We start from the raw sequence: 21207 nt of genomic DNA, 5'->3' as shown, positions 1-21207 counted from the left end.
TGGAAGTTTTGAAAGAGTGCTTTAGTTGACTTTAGACTTTGTGCTTTGTTTCAGTTGTTGTGTCTTTCGGCTTTTCCCGGTTAGGGGTTGCCACAGCAGAACTCCGGTCCGCTAATGATTGTCAGTAGATTTTTGCGTGCCGAGTTGCCGGCCCTGACACACAACCTTCAACGAAGATATGCCCATTCACGCATGTGTCCACACAGAAGACGCTGTAGCTGAGAATCGAACAGGACGTCTTACTGTGAGGCAACAGTGCTACCACAGCACCACCACCTTTGTTTCAATATGTGCATGAAAAAGTATTAAGCCTAGATGTTGTTTTTTTTTAATGACCTGTAATGTGTTTTGGGGGAGGGTCAATTACTCCTGGTTTCAGACATATAGAAAGTAGTTTCTGTATACCAAATAAGATTACATTACTGGTGACTGTGACAGTCCAGCTTTCAAAGTTTTGGGGCACCTTCCACTTGCTCTAAGTGGCAGGGCGTTGAGCAGAGCCACTTGGGCACTTTCAGTAGCCGTGAAGGGAAAAGCAATAGTAAACTCTTGTGTATATAGTTACAAAGGGTATATACATCTACACCATGTGAATGCATCAAAAACAAAATAAGAGGGGGGATGGCAAAAGGGGTTGGCTACTGCAACCACTCTGTATTAGAACATCTAGTGGTATGGTAAGCCTGCTAAAACAACTACACTATTCAACATTAAGTCATTGTTACAGTGATAGAAGCTATTTGGGTAGATTAACATTACTTAGGAATATTTAGGGAGTACAAAAGAGTTCAAGAATCCAGAAATCCATGGAGAGTAGCCCAACCAAAGCTTGTTCTTGACTTGAAAAAGGAATCCTGTGTGTAACAGTTTGAGAAAGTATGCACAGAGGATCAAGTTGCTTTCTCGAATACAGTCCACCCTTTTCCAGAAAGCCACAGAAGAAACCAAAGCCCTAGTACAGTAGGCCCTAACCCTGCCTGGTAGTGCCTTGCTGTGGTGAGAATAGTAAAAACGTAGTTCCATGAGATAACTATATAGCAATTATCTGCTTTGACGTTTTTTCTTACCTTCATTGGAGACCAATACCGATCAGCTTTGCTGAAGGATTTAGATCTGTCCAAGAGTGTGTAGGATTCTTCCTCCCTTGTTTTTCAGTTCTGGAAAGAATACAGGGACATTAATAGAGTAGCTCAGAGCATTGTTTAGCCTTTGGTTAACTAGAGCATGTCCTCAAAGAAAAGGTGCTTAAAAGTATCAAAACTGTCATCCAGGCAGTCATTTAAATTTTCAGGTCAGTGTCTATCAGATAACTCATGTCTTGTGTGTGAATAATTCCACTCTTTGTGGAAGCTTGTTGGGAATTGGCTTTGGCCAATTTCAGAAGAAGGGAGAATGACTGTTGCCTGGACCAGAGAGTTAACTTCACTGTCTTTGAATAGACCTTCTGAATCTTGACAAAAAATACTTGGTTTCTGTGGAAACGGTAGAAAAGCATACAGGAACATTCCCATTTTTGTAAGTGAAAAGGTATCTGTCTTCTGGGTCTATTTTTAAGAAATTGTGAAGCAGAATTTTTGTAACTGTCTGTTTTAAAAGGAGGCAAACAGTTCTATTTGAGGCGTTCTCCTCGTAAGACCCTAGGGTGTAATTATCATTCATAAGTGTCTATCCTGGTCCTGCTCAGTTTGTCTTCTACAGTATTTTGCTCTGACAAGTATGTATGTGGCCTGGAGAGTTGAATTGAGCTGAGTTGTAACCTCCCAATCTATTGTGGCAAGTCAGCAAAGAGGTTAAGATCTGGTATACTCACTTAATTTTTATATACCACATCACTGTGGTGTTGTCTGGGATAACTTGAAGAGGTCCTGGGGATCAGAGATGATTTAACACTTTCAGAGCATTGATACTGCCAGCATTTCTTTGGCATTGATGTGCTTTTTTCTGTCTTGCTTGTTTCACACACCTTGAACTTTTACCCTTTTCAGTACAGCCCTTCAAGCAAAGTCTGAAGCATCTATTGTAACAGACTGAAGAAGCAGTGGGAAGTGGGGGGAGACCTGTGTTGAGCAAGGACTGGTCCCACCCACAACAGTACCTCTTATGTCACAGCCCCCAGCACTAGAATTTGTAAAGATAGAGGGTGTTGATGCTGAGACGTAGCTCACCTGACATACCACAGAATGACACAGGCTGAACATAACTATTTCTGGTGTAATTTAAACAGTCACAGACCACAATTTTACATCCTGAGACAGCGTATTGCTGAAATCAGTAAAGTGCTGTAAAGCATACATTACCAATGAAAGTGAATCTTATCTTTGAAGAGCTGGATGTTCATAGTTTATACTGCCTCTGTTGGCATGTGGGTTCTGTGTTTACATCCACACTGGCAGCTTTCCAAAACTCGGAATCCCATCCCCTGACTGTCTGTGATATGGGACTGGCTAAGCCCCTGTCATCAGGGGAAGCATAACCCCCGTCACAGAAAGTCAGTTATTCAGACTGTTACTGCCAGCTCTAGGGCTTACATAGTTGAATCTCTTCAGCAGCCTGTACTGTTGGATTTACAACTTCCAGTCTCAGATAAGATCCCTTTAGGAACTTCACTTCCTCTTTATTATTATATACTTTTGTTTTATTAACATATTTGTGTTCTAATAATCTTGCCATTTACGACTGCTGTTAATTCTTTTGGAATTTTTTTACTATTGTGTTGCTTATACGCTTAATACTGTGTGTTTATAGTAATGGGTCTTTTCCAAAGTGTTTTATGATTTGTACTGGAAAACTAAACTTCTGTGGTGCCATTTGAACACTAGGAACTGCCTTGTGCATGTAGGCCAAGAGGCCTGTTTCTGTTTCTGCTTCATTTGAAGATCTGATAGGAAGATAACTGCATTTTTCACTTTTTTCTTCATTGTTATATTTACTTTTGATTTAACACTGCTGTAGTTATTTGGCAACATTATTAAAACATAAATATATTAAAAATTACTTTATTTGCATTTTCTCTGGAGATTTTTTTTTTACATTTTTGACAAGAATTGCTAAGTAAATGCTTATTTCTGCTGTTTTAAAATGTTTTATTTAAGGGCATATATTTGATTTTTCGTCACTATTTGGGCAAGTGAATTTTACTCTGTTTTGTGACTTGTGCTGTTAACTACACTTTGCAGAGTGTAGAACAGTTTAGCCCTATTTGCTGTGTGAGAGCATAGTTTATTGATTCTATTATTGCTGCCCTTATTAAGCCCTTGATACTGTCAGTATTTTATAGCTGCTGCTGGTGATGTTCATCGTGTTACCCTGCTGCAGTCATCACACTTGGGTTATCCTGCCGTCAGGCGGTCCCGCAGTAGGCCCGAATTCCAAAGTCTTGGTCTGGCGTCGGTTGCTGTCGCTTCTTCCCTGACGTCAGTACGCCAGGGGTATATGAGAGGCATCCGATGTCATTTTCTTCAGTCTTTCTTGCCGCGCAGTGCCCATAGCAGAAGCAGTTCGCAAGTGCCGGTCGGCCGACACCTGAGATTTTCGAATCGAGTTTCAGTCCAAAGTCTTCAAAGCTAAGTACCCCGTTGGGGAACCTTTTCTTGCCTCAGTCCGATGTCAGAAAAAGTTAAAAATTGTATTTCTTGTGGGAAGCAAATACCTCATAAGGACTTTCATTCTTTTTGTATACCTTGCCTAGGCCCAGACCACGACATCACTGGTTGTCGGTTTTGTGCTAGGTTCAATAAGCGAACTGTAAAGCGACGCTTTGATTTCGCACGACACTACTTCGGTAGGAAATTTAATTACACTATGCCGTCGGAACAACCGACTACCGGCGTGCATAAAAAACGCAAAGATAAAGACAGGCAGCCTAGATCCAAGCCAGACTCAGATCCCTCGGCTGGGCCGGTCGCCGGCTCTCCGGTTTTCAGTGAGGCGCCTACGCAGCCCCTGGCTACCGCTGAATTGGATCCCCAGACCGCTTTGGATTCTCCAGCAGAGAATTCTAGACCGACGCAACTTTTTTCTTTAGGCCCTAACGACGACATTGCAGTAGGAGAAGCCGGTGTTGTAGAAACATCTTTGGTTTCTGAAGGTGTCTTCAGACCCGACTACTCTCACCATAAAATCCTATGCTAAGCTTAAGACTCCTCTAAAACCAAAAAAGACTACACTTCAGTCTCCAGGTCAAGGCCCTATGCCTAAGAAACAGATGCTTAAAATGGCTGAAGATTTAATTTCTTTGATCAGGAGTTCCCAACCCCCCCCCCCCCCCCGACAAAAGGCCCAGACAGGAGGAGGATTATGCCTCCTCTGATCAAGTGTCTGTTTCCTCTGGCTCCTCTAAGGAACAGGATTACTCCTTTCCCCCTTATGAAGATTCTGATGCTGAAGACTCCATTCCCTCAGCTTCTCCCCCTGAAGATTATTCCTTTGGGGAAACCTTACATACCATGAGGGAACATTTCCACTGGGAAGGTCAGGATTACTCCAACACAAAGAAAAGGCTCCGAGAGTTTCTTTTACTCCCCCAGCACAGACAACTTGCTATCCCCCCAGTTTTAGACATTGTGGATGATGTTTTCTTAGAATCTAGTCTAAATCCAGATTCTCTGCCTCCTGCTCCAGCCAAACCAGATAGATACTATAGAGTGCCTGACTCTCACAAATTCCTGTACAAAAGCCCTGTTGCTGATCCAGAGACAATCTCCCAGGGTCCCAAAGGGGCTAAGGCTTCTATGGCTAAAAATCCTGTACCCTCTGAAAGGGACTCCAGAGCACTAGATAGGTGGGGGAAGAAGGTTTACACCTCAGTCACTCTAGCTATGAGAGCACTAAATTGTCAATTTCACATGCTTAAATACCAGCAATTCCTAATGTCTCAAATCAAACAAAAGATGGGCACGCACCCTCAACAGTCTGAATTCAAGGAAATGCAGGATCTGTTGCATGCAGCTGAACAGGTGGGCAAACATACTTTACAGTGTGGCTTTGATGCCTTGGAAGCATCCTCTAGAGCAGCTGTTACTGGGTCTGTTATACGTAGGCATGCTTGGTTAAAGGAACAGGAACAATCTCTGCCTGATCATGTTAAAGCAAAGTTACTAGATGCACCCTTACAGCAGGATGTCTTATTTGGGGTTAAAGCAGAGGAGGTTTTAAAGAAAATGGAGGATAAGGCAAAATCTGTGCAGACAGTCAAAGATTTCTTGCAGGTACAGCCCCCACGTTTCAGCAGAAATTGGCCAACAAAAAATTGGTCCTTTCCAGCTTCTGACAGACCACAGAGGGGTAAATACAGGCACCCAAGGGGCAGAGGACAAGCACAAATCCCTTACAAACCTCTCCAATGGGGCACTGCAACACAGAAGGGAGGAGAAGACAGGTCCCAAACTACTAGAAGGCAAACACAATGACTTAAACCTCAAACTGCCAAGCAAAGCTCTCTTGGCAACTCCCTTGGGAGGAAAATTAGCACTTTTTGCAGACAACTGGCGCATCGTCACAAAGGACAAATGGGTCCTAGACATTATCTTACAAGGATACAGATTCCATTTCCACACCTTGCCAAGGATAAAAGGAATGCCAAACCTGCCACAAAATCAATGGGCAGAGGCACAAAAACAAATTACAGCTCTCATGGACATGAGAGCCATTCAACTGGTACCTACACAGGAGCAAGGCCAAGGATTTTACTCAAGGCTCTTTCTAGTCCCCAGAAAGGACAATGCTTGGAGACCCATTCTGGACTTTTCAATTTTAAACACCTTCTTGCAAGTACCCAAATTCAAGATGCTAACACTACAGCAGCTTCTTCCCATGGTGGGCAAGAAAGCTTGGCTAGTAACGTTGGACCTCAAGGAGGCATACCTGCATGTCCCTATCAGACAAAATTGCAGAAAATACCTCCGTTTCATTGCAGGTTCAACCCATTACCAATTCTCTGCACTGCCCTTTGGCTTATCTACTGTGCCCAGGGTCTTCACAAAATGCCTGGCACCAGTAATTGCATACTGCAGACAAAGAGGAATTCAAATATACCCATACCTGGACGACTGCCTCATCCAAGCAGAAAGCAAGGACATCCTCTTACAACACCTGGCTTTTATTAAACATCTTCTAAGTTGCCTAGGGTACACAGTGAACAAAAAGAAATCAAAACTAGTGCCCTCACAAAATATGACATTCCTGGGTGCCAGCTTGAATACAACGGCCCAGATTGCTTATCTGACGCCAGACAAACAGCTACAAGTAACTCAATACTTCAGAGCAATGGCAACAAAGACCCAACTCCCTGCAAGAAAAATTCTGCAGGCCTTGGGCTTCATGGCATCTTGCATACTACTAATACCATTTGCAAAACTGCATATGAGGAAATGACAATGGTACCTAAAAAGCGTATGGACTCAACACAGCCACAGCTTGGAAACAATGATACCTCTCATTCCCTGCCTTCAACAGGAGTTTCTATGGTGGTCACAGGCATGTCACCTCAACAAGGGTCAGTCTTTCACCTTACCCACAGCCAGGCAAACTATGACAACAGATGCATCGGACTATGCCTGGGGGGCACACATGGCAGGACGGTGCATTCAAGGAATATGGACTGCAGATCAAAGGAATCTGCACATCAGTCAAAAAGAAATGCTGGCTGTACAAAATGCTCTGACAGCCTTCAAGGACCTCTTACATCCAGGACAGCTTATCATAAGGACAGACAACACCACAGTAATGTGGTACATAAACAAGCAAGGGGGTACACACTCCCACCCTCGATGCAGGCAAGCAATGACCTTGTGGAACACAGCACTGGCTTACCAAGTTCAATTACAAACTCAATTCCTGCCGGGAAAAAAGAACACATTGGCAGACTACCTAAGCAGAAACATCATGGATCCCCACGAGTGGAAACCTGGATCCACAAGTATTTGCAATGATAACTCAAAAATGGGGGCTCCCAGACAGACCTGTTTGCCAGCCCCCAAAACTATCAACTAACAAAATTTTGCACAAGGACTTTTCAACATCAAGCTTGGAAAGTGGGCGCACTCTCATTCAGTTGGAAAATGCTGACAAGTATATGCCTTTCCTCCATTACCCCTTCTCACAAAGGTACTGCTGAAAGTCAGGATGGAGAGACCCAGAATGATACTCATTGCCCCAGACTGGCCACGCCAGCACTGGTACCCACTATTAAGAAATGTGGCCCAGGGCCCACCATGGATTCTACCACAAATTACCCATCTGCTCACACAGCAAGACAATCAGATTCTACACAGCCAGCTCAAAACCTTAAACTTGGCTGCATGGCAAATCACCTAAGCAACCGGCCAGCTCCTCTCTCACAAGCTGTTATGGATGTTATTTTGGAGGCCAGGAGGCCCAGCACCAGGAAAGCCTACTCAGACAAATGGAAAAGGTTTTGCGCCTGGAACCAAGCTAAAGGCCAAAATACCCTTCAGCCTGACATACCTCAGATTCTGCAATATTTAACTGAGATGTTACACAAAGGGCTTTCTTTTTCATCTATTAAAATCCACGTCTCAGCTATTTCAGCTCACTACAACACGGATCCTCCCTTATTTTCTCATCCACTCCTAAGGCAGTTTCTCAGAGGGGCCAAAAACATTAGGCCTCCCAGGAGAGCACCAACACCTACTTGGGACCTCAACTTTGTTCTGGAAAAACTTATGCTACCTCCTTTTAAGCCAGCTTTCTCAGCTGACTTAAAGTTTATATCATGGAAGACTGCCCTGCTGCTAGCAATTACTTCAGCGAGAAGAGTTTCAGAGCTTCAGGTACTAACGGCAGTAGAGCCTTTCCTCATTTTTCATCAAGACAGAGTTTCTCTACGAACTAACCCCTCCTTTATGCCTAAGGTGGTATCCAGTGTGGCTCTAAATCAAACCATCCATTTACCCACCTTCTTTCCAAATCCACAGAACAAAGGAGAAAGACTCCTACATTCTTTGGACATTCACAGGCAGCTACGTTTACTAGGTTTTCAGAAAATCTGACTAGCTTTTTGTAGCCTATGCTACAGCATCACAAGGAAATGCTATCTCAAAACAGACCATTTCCAAATGGATAAGACATTGCATACGTTACTGCTACACCCACCATGGAAAACCAGTTCCTGCTAGCATAAGGCCCCACTCTACCAGGGCAGCAGCTACATCTACAGCCTTCCTCAGGGGGGTGCCAACCAAGGATATTCTGGAAACTGCAACTTGGAGTTCAGTACACACCTTCAAACATTACCACTTACCACTTTACTCTAAGACTAGAGCTGGCTTCGCCACTGCAGTTTTGCAGGGCCTTCTAGCCTCCTCTAACCCTGTTTTACTCCACCTCCCATCCTTAGCTTTGGGATTCTACCCAAGTGTGATGACTGCAGCTGGGTAACACTATGAACATAGTACAGTTTTGTACCTACCATAAATGTAGATGTTAGAGTGTATACCCTGCTGCAGTCCAGGTTACTCTCCCTCCATCCCCTCTGACCTAACTAAGACCTTTCCATACCTTAAAATCGGTTACAACCTTAGTGGTGTATTTGCTTATAGCTGGAGGGATTTTTTTTGTTTATACTACACTTTTTTATTATTGGTACTATCTACTGACCACCTTTTGGTGGGGGCACCTGACATCTGGGGCAAGAAAAACTGAAGAAAATGGCGTTGGATGCCTCTCATATACCCCTGGTGCACTGACGTCAGGGAAGAAGCGACAGCAACCGACGCCAGACCAAGACTTTGGAATTCGGGCCGACTGACGGCAGGATAACCCAAGTGTGATGACTGCAGCAGGGTATACACTCTAACATCTACATTTATGGTAGGTACAAAACTGTACTTTTTTTTCCCCTCCATGACTTGATGGACCCTGAAAAGGTGTAGTCTCCCCTCCAATCAAATCCAGTTGCACCTAGATAGAAAAAACTGCAAAAACATGCTTCAGCTTACTGTTTGTGTATCTGTTGTTGCAGATCACTTACATCTTCCCTGCATCCTCTAGTGTGAGACCGCAGCCCTCTGTGGTATTGCGGTCAGACACCTAATTCGAGGCTGTTCCAATACCTGATTCAGGTATGAGAGAACCAAACCCTTTTAGGTGCAGGAGAGATCCCAGGTTAAGTGACAACTTACCAGACATAATACTGTATCCTCAGATGTTTTGCTTTCCAGTGTAGTTCATAAGAAACAGAAACTTCACCACACGAAAGTCAGGTTATTAACATGTATAGAGCTGATGTGGTTTCCTTAGATAAGTGTGTTTTAGTCAGCTAATCTTGGAGACTGTGCTCCTATCCAAAATGACTATGGGGCTAGGTTTTCTAGCATTTCATATTTTTTTGGGGACTCTGATGCAGATAATAGCGAAAACTGAGTCCATCTAATGTGATATTTCTGAAGGTGAACAGGTTCAAAATCCCAAGCAAGTGCTTATCTTTTCACAGATTCTAGCTAGATTTAGAGATCTATTTGACCGGAAGCATTCTGGAGCTATTCCACAGGTTGGCAGAGTATATGATCTTACTGAGGGTGAGTGAGAGTCCAAATGTTTTGGCTGTTCCTGCTCTGTAACGGGCCTTAAAAACAGGTCAATTGCCTGTCAAGGACCACACATGCACGCGAGTCACTCAAGTACTGTTATGAGACTGTCATACTCCATGTTGGAGTGAATGACTTGAGACGTACCTCTCCGGACTATATGAAGAAAGAGATGATGGAACTGTCTGTGTCCCAGACAGGTATGTCCCTAGCCCTAAGCAGTATCATACCCTCACCCAGGATGATGCCACAATATAAAGAAAAATGATCGACTTCAACAATTAGCTCAGCTTCTGGTGTCAGTCCAGGGGGACCCAGTGTCTGCCAACCTGGGAGGATCTGGTAGACCGACCTTCTTCCTGTGCTACAGATGGTCTGCACCTATCCCCCCCGAGGCTTTCGGATACTGGCAAAAGCCTTTGCCTCGCCCATAATGCCTTTTTTAGGAAATATCAAAACACAGATTTTCCAATGTAACAAAATCTAATAGAGACAAACACAGGGTTGTGCTGCTTGATACTAGGAGTCCAAACACAAAACTGCACTTCCGGGAAGCAGTTCTCACCTTAGAGGATGCTGACATCTGTGCAGTTACCAAGACATTATTCAAGGCTGCTGAGAGCACCCCAGCCGTGCAAGGCTATAATGCCTTCCACATGTTCAGACCTCAAAATGAGCATGAAGGAACCGAAGGTGGAGGTGTATCCATCTTCATTAAAACCAAATACACTTTGAGACTGGTCAAACAGCATGACTCTCTTGAACTGATCCATGTCCAATTAACTATTGGGAAAATAATGTAACATATTATTGCTAGCTGTACATCCCCCGTCATGAACCAGGATAAGCATACTGTGATTTACTGGAATCCCTCACCATACAGCCCAACACCTTCGTTGTGGGAGATTTCAATTATCCTTCCATAGACTGGGGGACATACACAAGCAAAAACGCACTCAGAAGTTCCTGGACTTTGTTAGCACAGATGGTCCTGGAACAGATAGCCTGCACCCCCACTAGGGGCTCTAATGTTCTGGCCAATAGTACTCACCAACATTTGGGGTGGTCACTGTACTTCTCCATGCGTGATTGGTTAAGTCAGACCACAAATACTTGTCATTTGAAGGATCTACTGGAACCGACAATCTCACAGGAACAAAAATTATAAAAAAAAAAAAAAAAAGTTACCAAAGCTTAGCTACAGCCTACTAAGCGATGGTAAAAAAAAAAAAAAAAACCCTCACTGCTCGCAGTCGCAGATATCAATGCTCACTGTGCAGAAGTGTATGCAAATTCCCTGTACAAACACTTCAAGCGACTGCATAAACTCTGCTGTACCTGACCGGATCAAAACCAGGTCTTCCTGTAAAAACAAGCCACAGTGGTGGACTTCAAATATGAATCGATTGTATAGCAAGAGGAAGAAACTGTTGTACAAAAGCAAGCGGGATATTACTCTGCAGAAGAGTTTCCTCCTAAGCCTAAACAAGAAAATCAAAAATCTTGTAAAGTCTTCTAAAGCAAATTATGAAACGGAAATCGCATCCCTAGCCAAGGATAATCATAAGGCATTCTTTAACTGCGTCCAATGTCTGTGCCAAACTGGTTGTAGATGGGATCACTCATACTACACTGGAAGATATCGACAACCTGCTAGCTGACAGATTCAGTGCAATCTTTATCCTCTATCCCCACCTACTGTATCCCAAAGCATACCCAACCCCCGCCCTATGCCTAGTATCTCTAAAGAACAGATAATGTCCGTACTTGTCAAGGCCAAAAACTTTACTAAACAGTATAAAACAAGACCTAGCAGATCCACTTGACGTTCTCTTTAATCATTGCTTAAGAACTGGCTGTGTTCTTACAGAATAGAGAACAGCAACAGTAATCTCCCTGCACAAAGGGTGGCCATCAACTGACCCTGGGAACTGCAGACCTATAAGTCTAACCAGCCTCATCTGCAAGGCCATGGCGTGGACCTGGTCAACAAGGACATAAGTGACGTCCAAACGCTGGACCCAACCCTGTTTGGCTTCATTAAGGGTGGATCATGCTTATTGAATGTGGTGGACTTCTTTGAGAATGTCACCAAAGCCATGGGCGAAGGTAAGACAATCCACACAGCCTATCTCGACCTTGCCAAGGCTTTTGACACAATTCCTCACTCTGACATCATTGAGAAACTCTCCCAGATAAATGTGCCATCAAGTTAGAAGAAAATGAGCTGAAAGAGTTGCTTGATTTAATAGAGAGAGACATATTAAGATCAATGAAAGAAATAGACTGCAGAAGGTCAATAAAACCCAAAAAAGTCAGAAGTTTGATAAAACAAATGAACACAGTAATTAGGACTGTCCATAGAGATCCATGTGATATAACAGAAGTAAACCGGATATATTACTAGGCAGCTAAATTAATAACTGATAAAAGTTCTACCACAAGAACACAGGGTAGTGAGGGAAAAGAAGAGGAGAACTTGAATGACATCATGGAAGTATCAAATAGAGAACATTATAAAGCAATTAAGACAAGAAGCGTCATTGTTAGAGTATAGAAGAAGGAACAGATCGAGAAAGACATGATAAAAGCAATGAGCAGTATTAGAACAGATCAGGATTTATCATGCACCATCACAAACTACATATGTCAGCACAGGCAGAAAAAACTTAGAAGATACGTGGATAAGTATAAAGGAAAAGTACAAAATAAGCAATTTATTGATGACCCAAAAAATTTTTATAGAAATGGGAAACAAGATAAAAGGAATTGAAAGACCACCAAAAAAAGAAGAAATTGATGCATTTTGGAGAAGTATTTATGAAGATTCTGTGGAACATAACAAAGATGGTAAATGGGTAAAAGAAGTAAAAGAAAGAATAACACGTTTAAAGGTACAGGGTATGAAATGGGACGAAGTAACAGCCAGAGAGATTGAAACAGTTAAGTAAAGCTTTTAATTGGAAAACCTCAGGCCCAGATGCAGTACCTAACTTCTGGTTAAAAGTATTAACATCTTTGCACGAAGATTTAGCCACAAATCAGAACTGTTTACATGCACCCCCCAAACAGACACCAACCTGGCTAACAACAGGAAAAAGAATGCTCCTACTTAAGAGTGAACCTGCAAGCTACCCTATAAATTATAGACCAATAACTTGCCTTCCGGTGATGTATAAACTATACACTGGAATTGATGCCGACAGAGTTTATAGTCATTTAGAGGAAAACTCAATTATGGCAGTAGAACAAAAGGGCAGTAAAAGAAAATCATATGGAACAAAGGATCATTTGTTGTTAGTCATAATGGAGACCTGTAAAAAAAAAAAAAAAGGGGGGAAGACTCTAAGTATGGTATGGACTGACTACAAAAAAGCATTTGATAGTATCCCACATTCATGGATAAGAGTGCTTAAAATTGTGTAAGAGACACCTTACACTGATAAGTTAGATCACAGCAACCATGAAACAGTGGCAAACCAATTTGCAGTTAAGCCATGATAAAGGACAAGCTATTCCAGGGATAAAAATTCAAAGGGGGATATTCCAGGGTGACTCTTGTCACTGTTGCTCTTTTGCCTTGCCCTTAACCACTTAAGCTGTCTGCTTAACAGATTAGGTCTTGGCAATAATTTGGTTCCCAGAAAGTACCAAAGTATAAAGATTTCTCATCGTCTTTGTCGATAATTTAAAACTGTATAGCTCATGAGATGAGGAACTGAAAGCACAACTGCAAGTAGTCAAAACTTTTTCAGATCATGTAAGAATGTCATTTGGTCTTGATAAATGTGCAAAAGCAACTTTTAAAGCAGGAAAGCTACAGCACCAATAAAACAGTTTGAGACATGAATGTGATGTAGAAGAACTTGAGCAAGAGGGAGTGTATAAATATTTAGGAATTGAAGGATCAACAATAAAACATGAACAAATGTGAATAAAACTTAGGAATATTTTAGCAGACTTAGGAATATTTTAGAAGACTTAAATTAATCCTGAAAACAGCATTGACATCAAGGAATAAAATTCAAGCTATAAACTAGTTTGCTGTTCCTGTTCTAACTTAGTTTTGGAGTGACTGACTGCCCCCAAAAAGTGTAGGATAGATTAGACAGGAAAACAAGAATGCTTCATGCTCGTGAAATGATTTAGAAAAATCAGTGCATACTATGATTTATATATTCCCTGTTCCGAAGGAGGTATGGGCCTACTTGAAATTAATTACGTATATAGATCTACAATTGTGGCGCTGCATGCATATCTGCAGACCTCACAAGACCCAAATATAGTGAAAGCTAAGACCCAAATATAGTGAAAGCTTTGAAGCATGAGGAGAATAAATCTACGATGACTTCCATTCTTAGTCTAGCAGAAGCATATTGGCATCAAGCGGGAATGGAAGTCAAACCAGAAGTATATAAAAATCAGGCAGCAACTGAACGTGCCAAAAAAAACGAAAGAATATAAGGTGAAGGATAAGAAGAGAAGGCAAGAAATGTGGAAAAAGCATAAATGTAGTTGCACGTATGGAAAATTCCTGGAAGAACTTCATTTTGATCAGGATCAAACTCAGGAATGGTTAAGGAGAGGCAAATTTAAACTGAAAGGTTAATATTGGTGGGTCAGGATAGTGGCCTTACATATATGTTGGTTTACAAAGTCCATTGAGCATGTGGGAGAAAGACAAATGTAGGTTTTGTAAAACAGAATTGTAAACAGTTGCACACCTTGTTGCTGGTTGTTGTATACTAATGGCAGAAGGACTCTATACTGAAAGGCGTAATAATGCAGCAAGACTGTTGCACTGGGTATTGTGCAAACATAATGAACACACTGGAAACAGGAGCCCCAAAGCATCATAGAAAATTAAGTCTACATCACATGGGATCACCCATTACCAACAGTTCAAAAGATAGATGTGAGAAAACAAGTTATAGTGGTCCATGAAAAGAAGATAAGAGTAGCATTGATCATTGAAATCACTACACCCAGTGACTACAGTATCTTGCGTACACAGAGACACAAAGTCATAAAATATCAGGATTTGCAGGCAGAAACAAGAGCAATGTGGAAGAAAGATACTGAGACAATTCCAATAGTAGTAGGACCGACAGGTCTTTTAAAAAATCTACAATTGTGTTTAGAAACATTACCAATGCATGCAACTCCGTATGAATTGCAAGAGTCCATTCTGGGCACATTGTGGGTGCTGCAAAGAGCACTTTTGGCTGACATCAAAGATTGAAACAATACGAATTTCATAAACTTATACTTTGACTTAGGAATGGGGTCCATTCTCGTCATGGTATTAAAAACCCAAAAGATTTGGAGAAATTAAAAAGCGGAAGACAGAATCTTGCATTCATAATGTAGCAGAAAATATTCTAAGAACCAAGCCAGCATGGGAATGGAGAAAGAGATTATGATAATAGGGATGACTGCAATTAGGGATACAGACAATAGGCAAGGGGGGCTGGAATTTATTAAAGAAAACTGGCAAAGGTATTTGGGGTAAATAGAGAGGGAAAGGTAATAGAATGGGAAGAAGCAAAAAATTTATTTGGACTGCAGGCTAGAGTTTGCTTTCCATATCAAGGACTGATATTGGAGTATAGTCAAATAGAAAGAAATAAGGGGGGGTCCTAAGCGAAAGACAGCTCTGGTAGTTTTAGTGGAATCTAGAGCAGAATCTGCTGTCAAAAAAATAATTAGTAGATCATGTAAAATATTGCATGACAACTATAAGAATCAATCGGAGGAGGTTGGAAAGGATTGGGAAGAGAGGCTGGCTAAGCAGTTCACAATGAGGGAATGTGTATGTATGTCTCCCAAATATGCAATTTAGTCCAGAAGATTTAGGATCTATATTTAGAATTGTTTACATAGATATTTTTATACCGAAAGTAGACTCCAAATAATTTTTCCTCGGGTAGATAGCAAATGTTGGAGGTATGATGCTGAAGAAGTAGGTAATTGAGAACATATTTTTTGGAAGTGTAATGATTTGGCAGAATTTTAAAATTCCCTGCAGACTATACTGTCGGAAATACTGGGTGAGCAAATTGGTGTAACTAAGGAAATAATTTTTTCTGTGTAATAGAATAATGTTTTGGAGGCGGATTGAGCTTTAAAGATGGTAGGATCTGAACAAGCTATGTAATGTTTGACTGACAATGACTGGATAGATTATAAGCAATGTATAAGCTTTGCAACTAAAAAATGTTAGTATGGTTCATAGGTAGGTACTAGGCTGTCGGCCCAAGGGCCTAAGTAAGCGTAGCCAACAAGGTTCCCTGGCTTAAGCCACCTAAGAAAGTTAATTTCTTGTGCCCCTGTCGAGCAGAGCCACAGAAGTGATTCTCAGAGTGCATTTCCTATTTCCCATCCACTCATCAAGATTTTTCTTGGGAGTGCTAATGAGGAACTTTGCTTGACATAGATGGGTAGCTTGTTCCAGAGTGTAGGATGTCTCTGGGACAGGAATGTAACCCTCCAGCATGTCCTGTTTATTGTGGTGACAAGGTTTAGGTCCCTAGAGCATGTATCTCGGAGGGATTGGGATTTCTTCAGGTGTAGCATGTCCAACAGCTCTGGGTTTAACATAGCTTTATATGCTAGGCAGAGATCTCCTCGGAGTAGGCGATATGCTACAGAGTAAAGTTGGAGTTTTTTGAGATGGTTAGTGTAGGGCATCTGTTTGAGGCCAGTAATCCTCTTTGTGAGGTACTTCTGTGGCCTTTCCAGCTGCTGCAGATGTCTTGAGGTACATTCCAACAGGGGTGTTGTACTCTACAATGGGTCTGAGTGCCAAGTAGAGAGGAACAATTACCTCTTTTTTTTTTCCTGGATGAGAACCCTTTTATGATGAGGTTTGCCACATAGAAGGATTTCATGACTACTGTGGCGATGGGATTATCAAAGGAGAGACTACTGTCCACCTGGGTCCCAAGGTCTGTTATCACCCATTCGGCGTTAAGTAGACTGCTGTTTATGTGGTAGTTCATGGGTACAGAGTTTTTACCAAAGGGGATGACAATGCACTTTTTGACATTGAGCTTAAGGCCATGCCTTTGACACTAGGCATCTGTCTCAATGAGGCCCTTCTGTAGGATGTCCACATCATCTGGGGACTCAACTATGGCACCTAATTTGCAGTCATGTGCGAACGTCATTAGCCAGAGGCCTTCTGTGTTAGCCTGTACTTCAGAGAATTAGATACCAAACAGGAGAAGTCCCAGGACTGAACCCTGTGGTACTCCACTTGTCACTGGCTTGAAGTCGGATTTGGAGTCTGCGACTTTTGCAGTGTGGGTTCTGTCAGTGAGCCAGTTGGCAACCCATCTTGTGGCGTAGGGATTTATACCTAGTTTAGTGAGTTTAGCTATAATTCCAGAATGGAGGATGGTGTTGAAAGCCTTGGCGAGGTCAAGATAGGCTGTGAACCACCTAACCCTCGTCTACGGCTTTGATGACTGCCTCAAAGAAGTCAGTCAGTTTCAGAAGGCATTATTGATCTGCCTTTCACAAACCCGAACTGGGTGGGGTGTAGAGTTTGGAGGTTACCAATGTCTTTGAGTGCTATGATAAGTTCCATGGCCTTGCAGTCCAGGCTCGTCAGGCTAATAGGGCGATAATTCCCAGGATCGGTGGTGGCTCCCCCTTTGTGGAGTGGGATAACTGTTGCTGTGCGCTATTCAGTGGGCACAAAGCCTGATGTGAGACTGATTGAGCATGGTGCTTAGGTGGGGAGCCAGTTCGTTCTGAAGTTGCAGCCTGGGATGTTGTCTGGTCCCATGGATGCTGTGTTTTTGGTTTTAGAGAATGCAGCTTTTACCTCTTAGATGCGATTACAAGGACTCTGCATTCTTCCTGTATAGATATAGGCCTTTTAGGGGGTGAGAGGGACATAAAGTTAGCACTGAACCTATCTGCCAAGATGTTGGCAATATCAGTTGGTTCTGTAATTTTCGTGCCGTTGTGCTGCAACTCAGAGCAGATCTGGGTTTTGTCTTTGAGATTCTTGACATAGCTATAGAATGCTTTGTGGTTGCCCTTAGAATCAGTGGCGATTTTGTTTTTGTAGCTAGCTTTGGAGGATCTTATAAGGGATCTCAGCTTCTCACTGAGGCTGACCAGGGAGGAGCTCCACTCATGGGATTTTACTTTCTTTTGCAACAGTTTCTTCCTTCTGTTGTAGAGTTTGTTTATGGCAGGAAACAATCAGATTGGCTTCCTTTTTTTTGGAGGATAACGTCTTGGTTCGGTTTAGGGTAGCATGATGCATGCATTTGTGTAAGTGCTTATAGAATGCATTTGTGTAGGATTTAGCAGTCATAACTGTATTGTCCATCTGCATGGGTGTGATGACGTTCGCCACTTCTGTCTTAAGAAGCATGAAGTTGGCTTTAGAGAAATTTTTTACCGTGGTTTCCTTAATGGTGGCTGGGGGTGGGATGCGGATATCTAGGGTGATTAGCTTATTGTCGGATCTGACCAACGAGGAGTTGATTTCAGATGTGAAACATCAGTCACTCATGTTGGTAATGACTAGGTTTAGGATGTTGTTGCCCCTGGTGGGGGTGTGGATAAGTTGATCCACGTCATTGGAATTTATGAATTCCAGAAAGCGTTGAGTGAAGGAGTTGGTACATGAGTAGTTTTCCCAGTTAATGGTGGGGTAGTTGAAATCGCCCATTATTAGGGTGTTTGGTTGAACCCTAATATTTTCCAGTATATCAAGAAAAGAGGAGTTGGAATCCTGGGGCATGGTGGGGGATCTGTAGCAAGCTACAATTTGGATTGCAGTTTTGCTCAGAGTTAGTTGCACTTGGATAATCTCGGATGCATTATGCTGCGCAACTAGCCTGGAGGTGTAGATATCCTTAATGGACACACCTCCACCTTTGGTGTTCTGGTCCAGGTTAGATGGCCGAAAAGTGTGGTATGATCTATAGCCTGGTAATGCAGGGGTGCTGTCTAGAGCCTTGAACCAGGTGTCAGTCACTGCACGGATATCTATGTTCTCCATTTTAAGGAGTGCCTCGAGTGAGTGCATTTTGAGATTTAGACTTCTAGCATTGAGTAGCATTACCTTCAGTTTTTGCTTGTCTGTTCCTGTTACGGTGGTGATTTTGTCATTTGAACCTTGCCTAAAAAAGGCACTATAGGAGCGGCAAGAGCCTTAGTCAGTATCCGGAATCCCAGGGGCGGCAGGTGCAGGCCATCTCTGGCAAAGCATCGTGGTCTGTCGACCATGTCGTCCCAGGCAGACAGATACTGAATCCCCTTAGAATGACAGCAGAAGCTTAGCCAATTGTTGAAGTCAATCATTTTGTCCTTGTACTGTGGTATCATTCTGGGCAATGGCAGGATGCTACTCAGGGCTAGGGTCATACCTGCCTGGGCTACAAAATCAGAGAGTTCTTATGTCTGTCTTCATGTAGTCCAGGGAGGTATGTATCAGGTCGTTCACACCAGCATGGACAATGACAGTCATATTTGTACTTATTGTGAAGTGACCTGAGTGCATGGGTTATGTGGCGGATCCTGGCACCCAACAGGCTGCTGACAGTAACCTTCTCCTTGTTTAGCCTGTTGAGTGGGACATCAGTGTGCCTGACTATAGAGTCACCTATGACTAGTGTGTTGAGTACGTTGGTTTGCACTGGAATGCAACTTTAATCGGGTAAATGATCAAATTGTAAGACTTCTGCAGCAAAAGTGGAATGTAAATGGGTGTAAAAGGAATAAAGCACCAGTCCTAGAACAGAATATACAGTAGTATCACTACTGCAATTCTGCCACCGTCTAAGGTACCAGACTTTGCAGAAGTTTAAAAGCAACATGCGTTTCCATTTATGGAAAGTATGCAGTAACAAATCACTAAATGAGCCTTAAGTCTGACAGTAGTTCACAGTTTTAAGTGAGCTAGTCGAACAGGTTTTGCACCAAAATGCATTTTCTGCACATCAGTAGTATGAAACTCTAATAACTGGCGTTACTGACTGACTATATTCCTTAATCATTTACCAGAAAAAATGGGGGAAGAGGAGAAAAATATGACTCAAAATCATGGGAGACTGTTGGACAGCTGAGAGAGATATTGGGTAATGGTATTAAAGGTACTCTGTCTCCATTTCCTTTGTTTTTTGTAAAGTTGCTACGTGTATACAGTTAAAAATTTTACTCACAGTTTTCATGTTGTGCCTTGTGTACCACAGGAGCACTGCCCTAGTGGAGTTTCTTGGTCAGAACTGCTATGGGCACACATCTCTGCTAACCTATATGGAAATTGTATCCCACATGATTGCACTGCTAAAGCTGGTGAATAATTACTGTTAGCCTGTTCAGTGGAGACCATGCAGTTGTTATATCGTAGGTGAATAACACAAATGTAAAATGTACTCCTACAGTAACCTTTTTCCTGGTAGGTCTCCTTTTACGGTTTGTATTCAGATAACTGTATTTTCTTTGTACTTCCATCTAAATGTACAGATCAGTGTTGAAGGTATTGTAGGAAGAAAAAACAAGAACTGCAGTGAGTCTAAAACTTTAATCTTCTGTTTTTCTCTCCCCCCCCTCCCTTCCCCAAGAACAAGCATGCAGAGTCTTACAGGATAATCGAGCTGCGGGTGTTGAGTAACTGGGGTCATCCAGAGTACACTTGCATTTACCGTTTCAGAGTGCATGGAGATCCAGTGAACAGGACTTAGTAATCACTCTGTCACATATTTTGAACAGCATGGATTTTTAGCTGGAATATTAGATGGATAATTTTGAGTGGTGGAAGTTTGGAACACAGCCACGGAAACCTCCACTTGCTGCAGGAGATAAAAGAAATGTCATGCTGTGCATGCATTGGGAACGGATTCCAACTTGGAAAAAAATGTTCAGACCACAAAACTCGTGGTGGGCTGCTCACTTTCATACTGAGACTGCTACTAAATTTTGTTTATCCAGAATTATTTTTGTTAATAGCTTGCTGACCTGCTGTTTTGCCTTTTAGGGGTGTCAGAGTGATTTATGAAAATTTGTTTTTATTTAGAATTCTACATTTAAAATCCATCTGTCCTGAAACTGTGCACTTTTCATGACATGATTTTAATCAGGTGAGTGAAAAAGTAAAATTCTTATGCCAGGTATTACTGCAACAGCTAGCTGGTTTTGCTTGATTAACATTTTCACTTGAGACATGGCTACTGCCTCATTTCTCCTTCAACTAAAAATGTACGTGTACATTTTCACAAATATGTGGCAAGAAATACAGACCTTAACTGTAGCGCAACATTTTGATCTAGATGCTGAGCTTGTAGGTAGCCCTTATGTGTAGCTGTTCATGTTCATATGTCTGTTTTGTGTTAGCCAAATGAATAATTGAATTTTCCATTTAATAAAGAGTGACAGATTAACCTTATCAGCTGTAAGGTACAACAGAATCATAAAGAAGTTTCCACCCAGATACTTTCTGCAAGCTCAGATAAACTGGTCGGTAAGCAATATGCCATTTTATGTTGTATAGCTGAAATGAATAGTGTAATTTATATGTACTCCCGCAAACACACACAAACTATCAGACCTTTTATTTCCATTTGCTTACATGTGATTTGACAAATACTTCTGCTTTTGACACGATTAGGGACAGAGATAAATTAGCAGTGTTCCCAGT

General features: G+C 42.1%; 1 protein-coding gene across 1 annotated transcript in view; it reads left to right on the top strand.

Annotated features, from left to right (window-relative positions):
• The window catches only part of LOC122801558 (SUN domain-containing protein 2-like), a 500184-nt gene extending 479229 nt beyond the window's left edge, over nt 1-20955 (top strand). Inside the window, exon 10 of the mRNA XM_044071033.1 lies at nt 20135-20955. Coding sequence (XP_043926968.1) covers nt 20135-20254 — 120 coding nt within the window. The 3' untranslated portion in view covers nt 20255-20955. The remainder of the gene's footprint in view (nt 1-20134) is intronic.
• The last annotated feature ends 252 nt before the right edge of the window (nt 20956-21207 follow it).

This window comes from Protopterus annectens, chromosome 1.part0 (genome assembly GCF_019279795.1).
Source record: "Protopterus annectens isolate FY-2018-M chromosome 1.part0, PAN1.0, whole genome shotgun sequence".
Lineage (NCBI taxonomy): Eukaryota > Metazoa > Chordata > Ceratodontiformes > Protopteridae > Protopterus > Protopterus annectens.
Note: the sequence above shows the minus strand (reverse complement) of the source record. Positions and strands in the feature narration are given on the sequence as shown.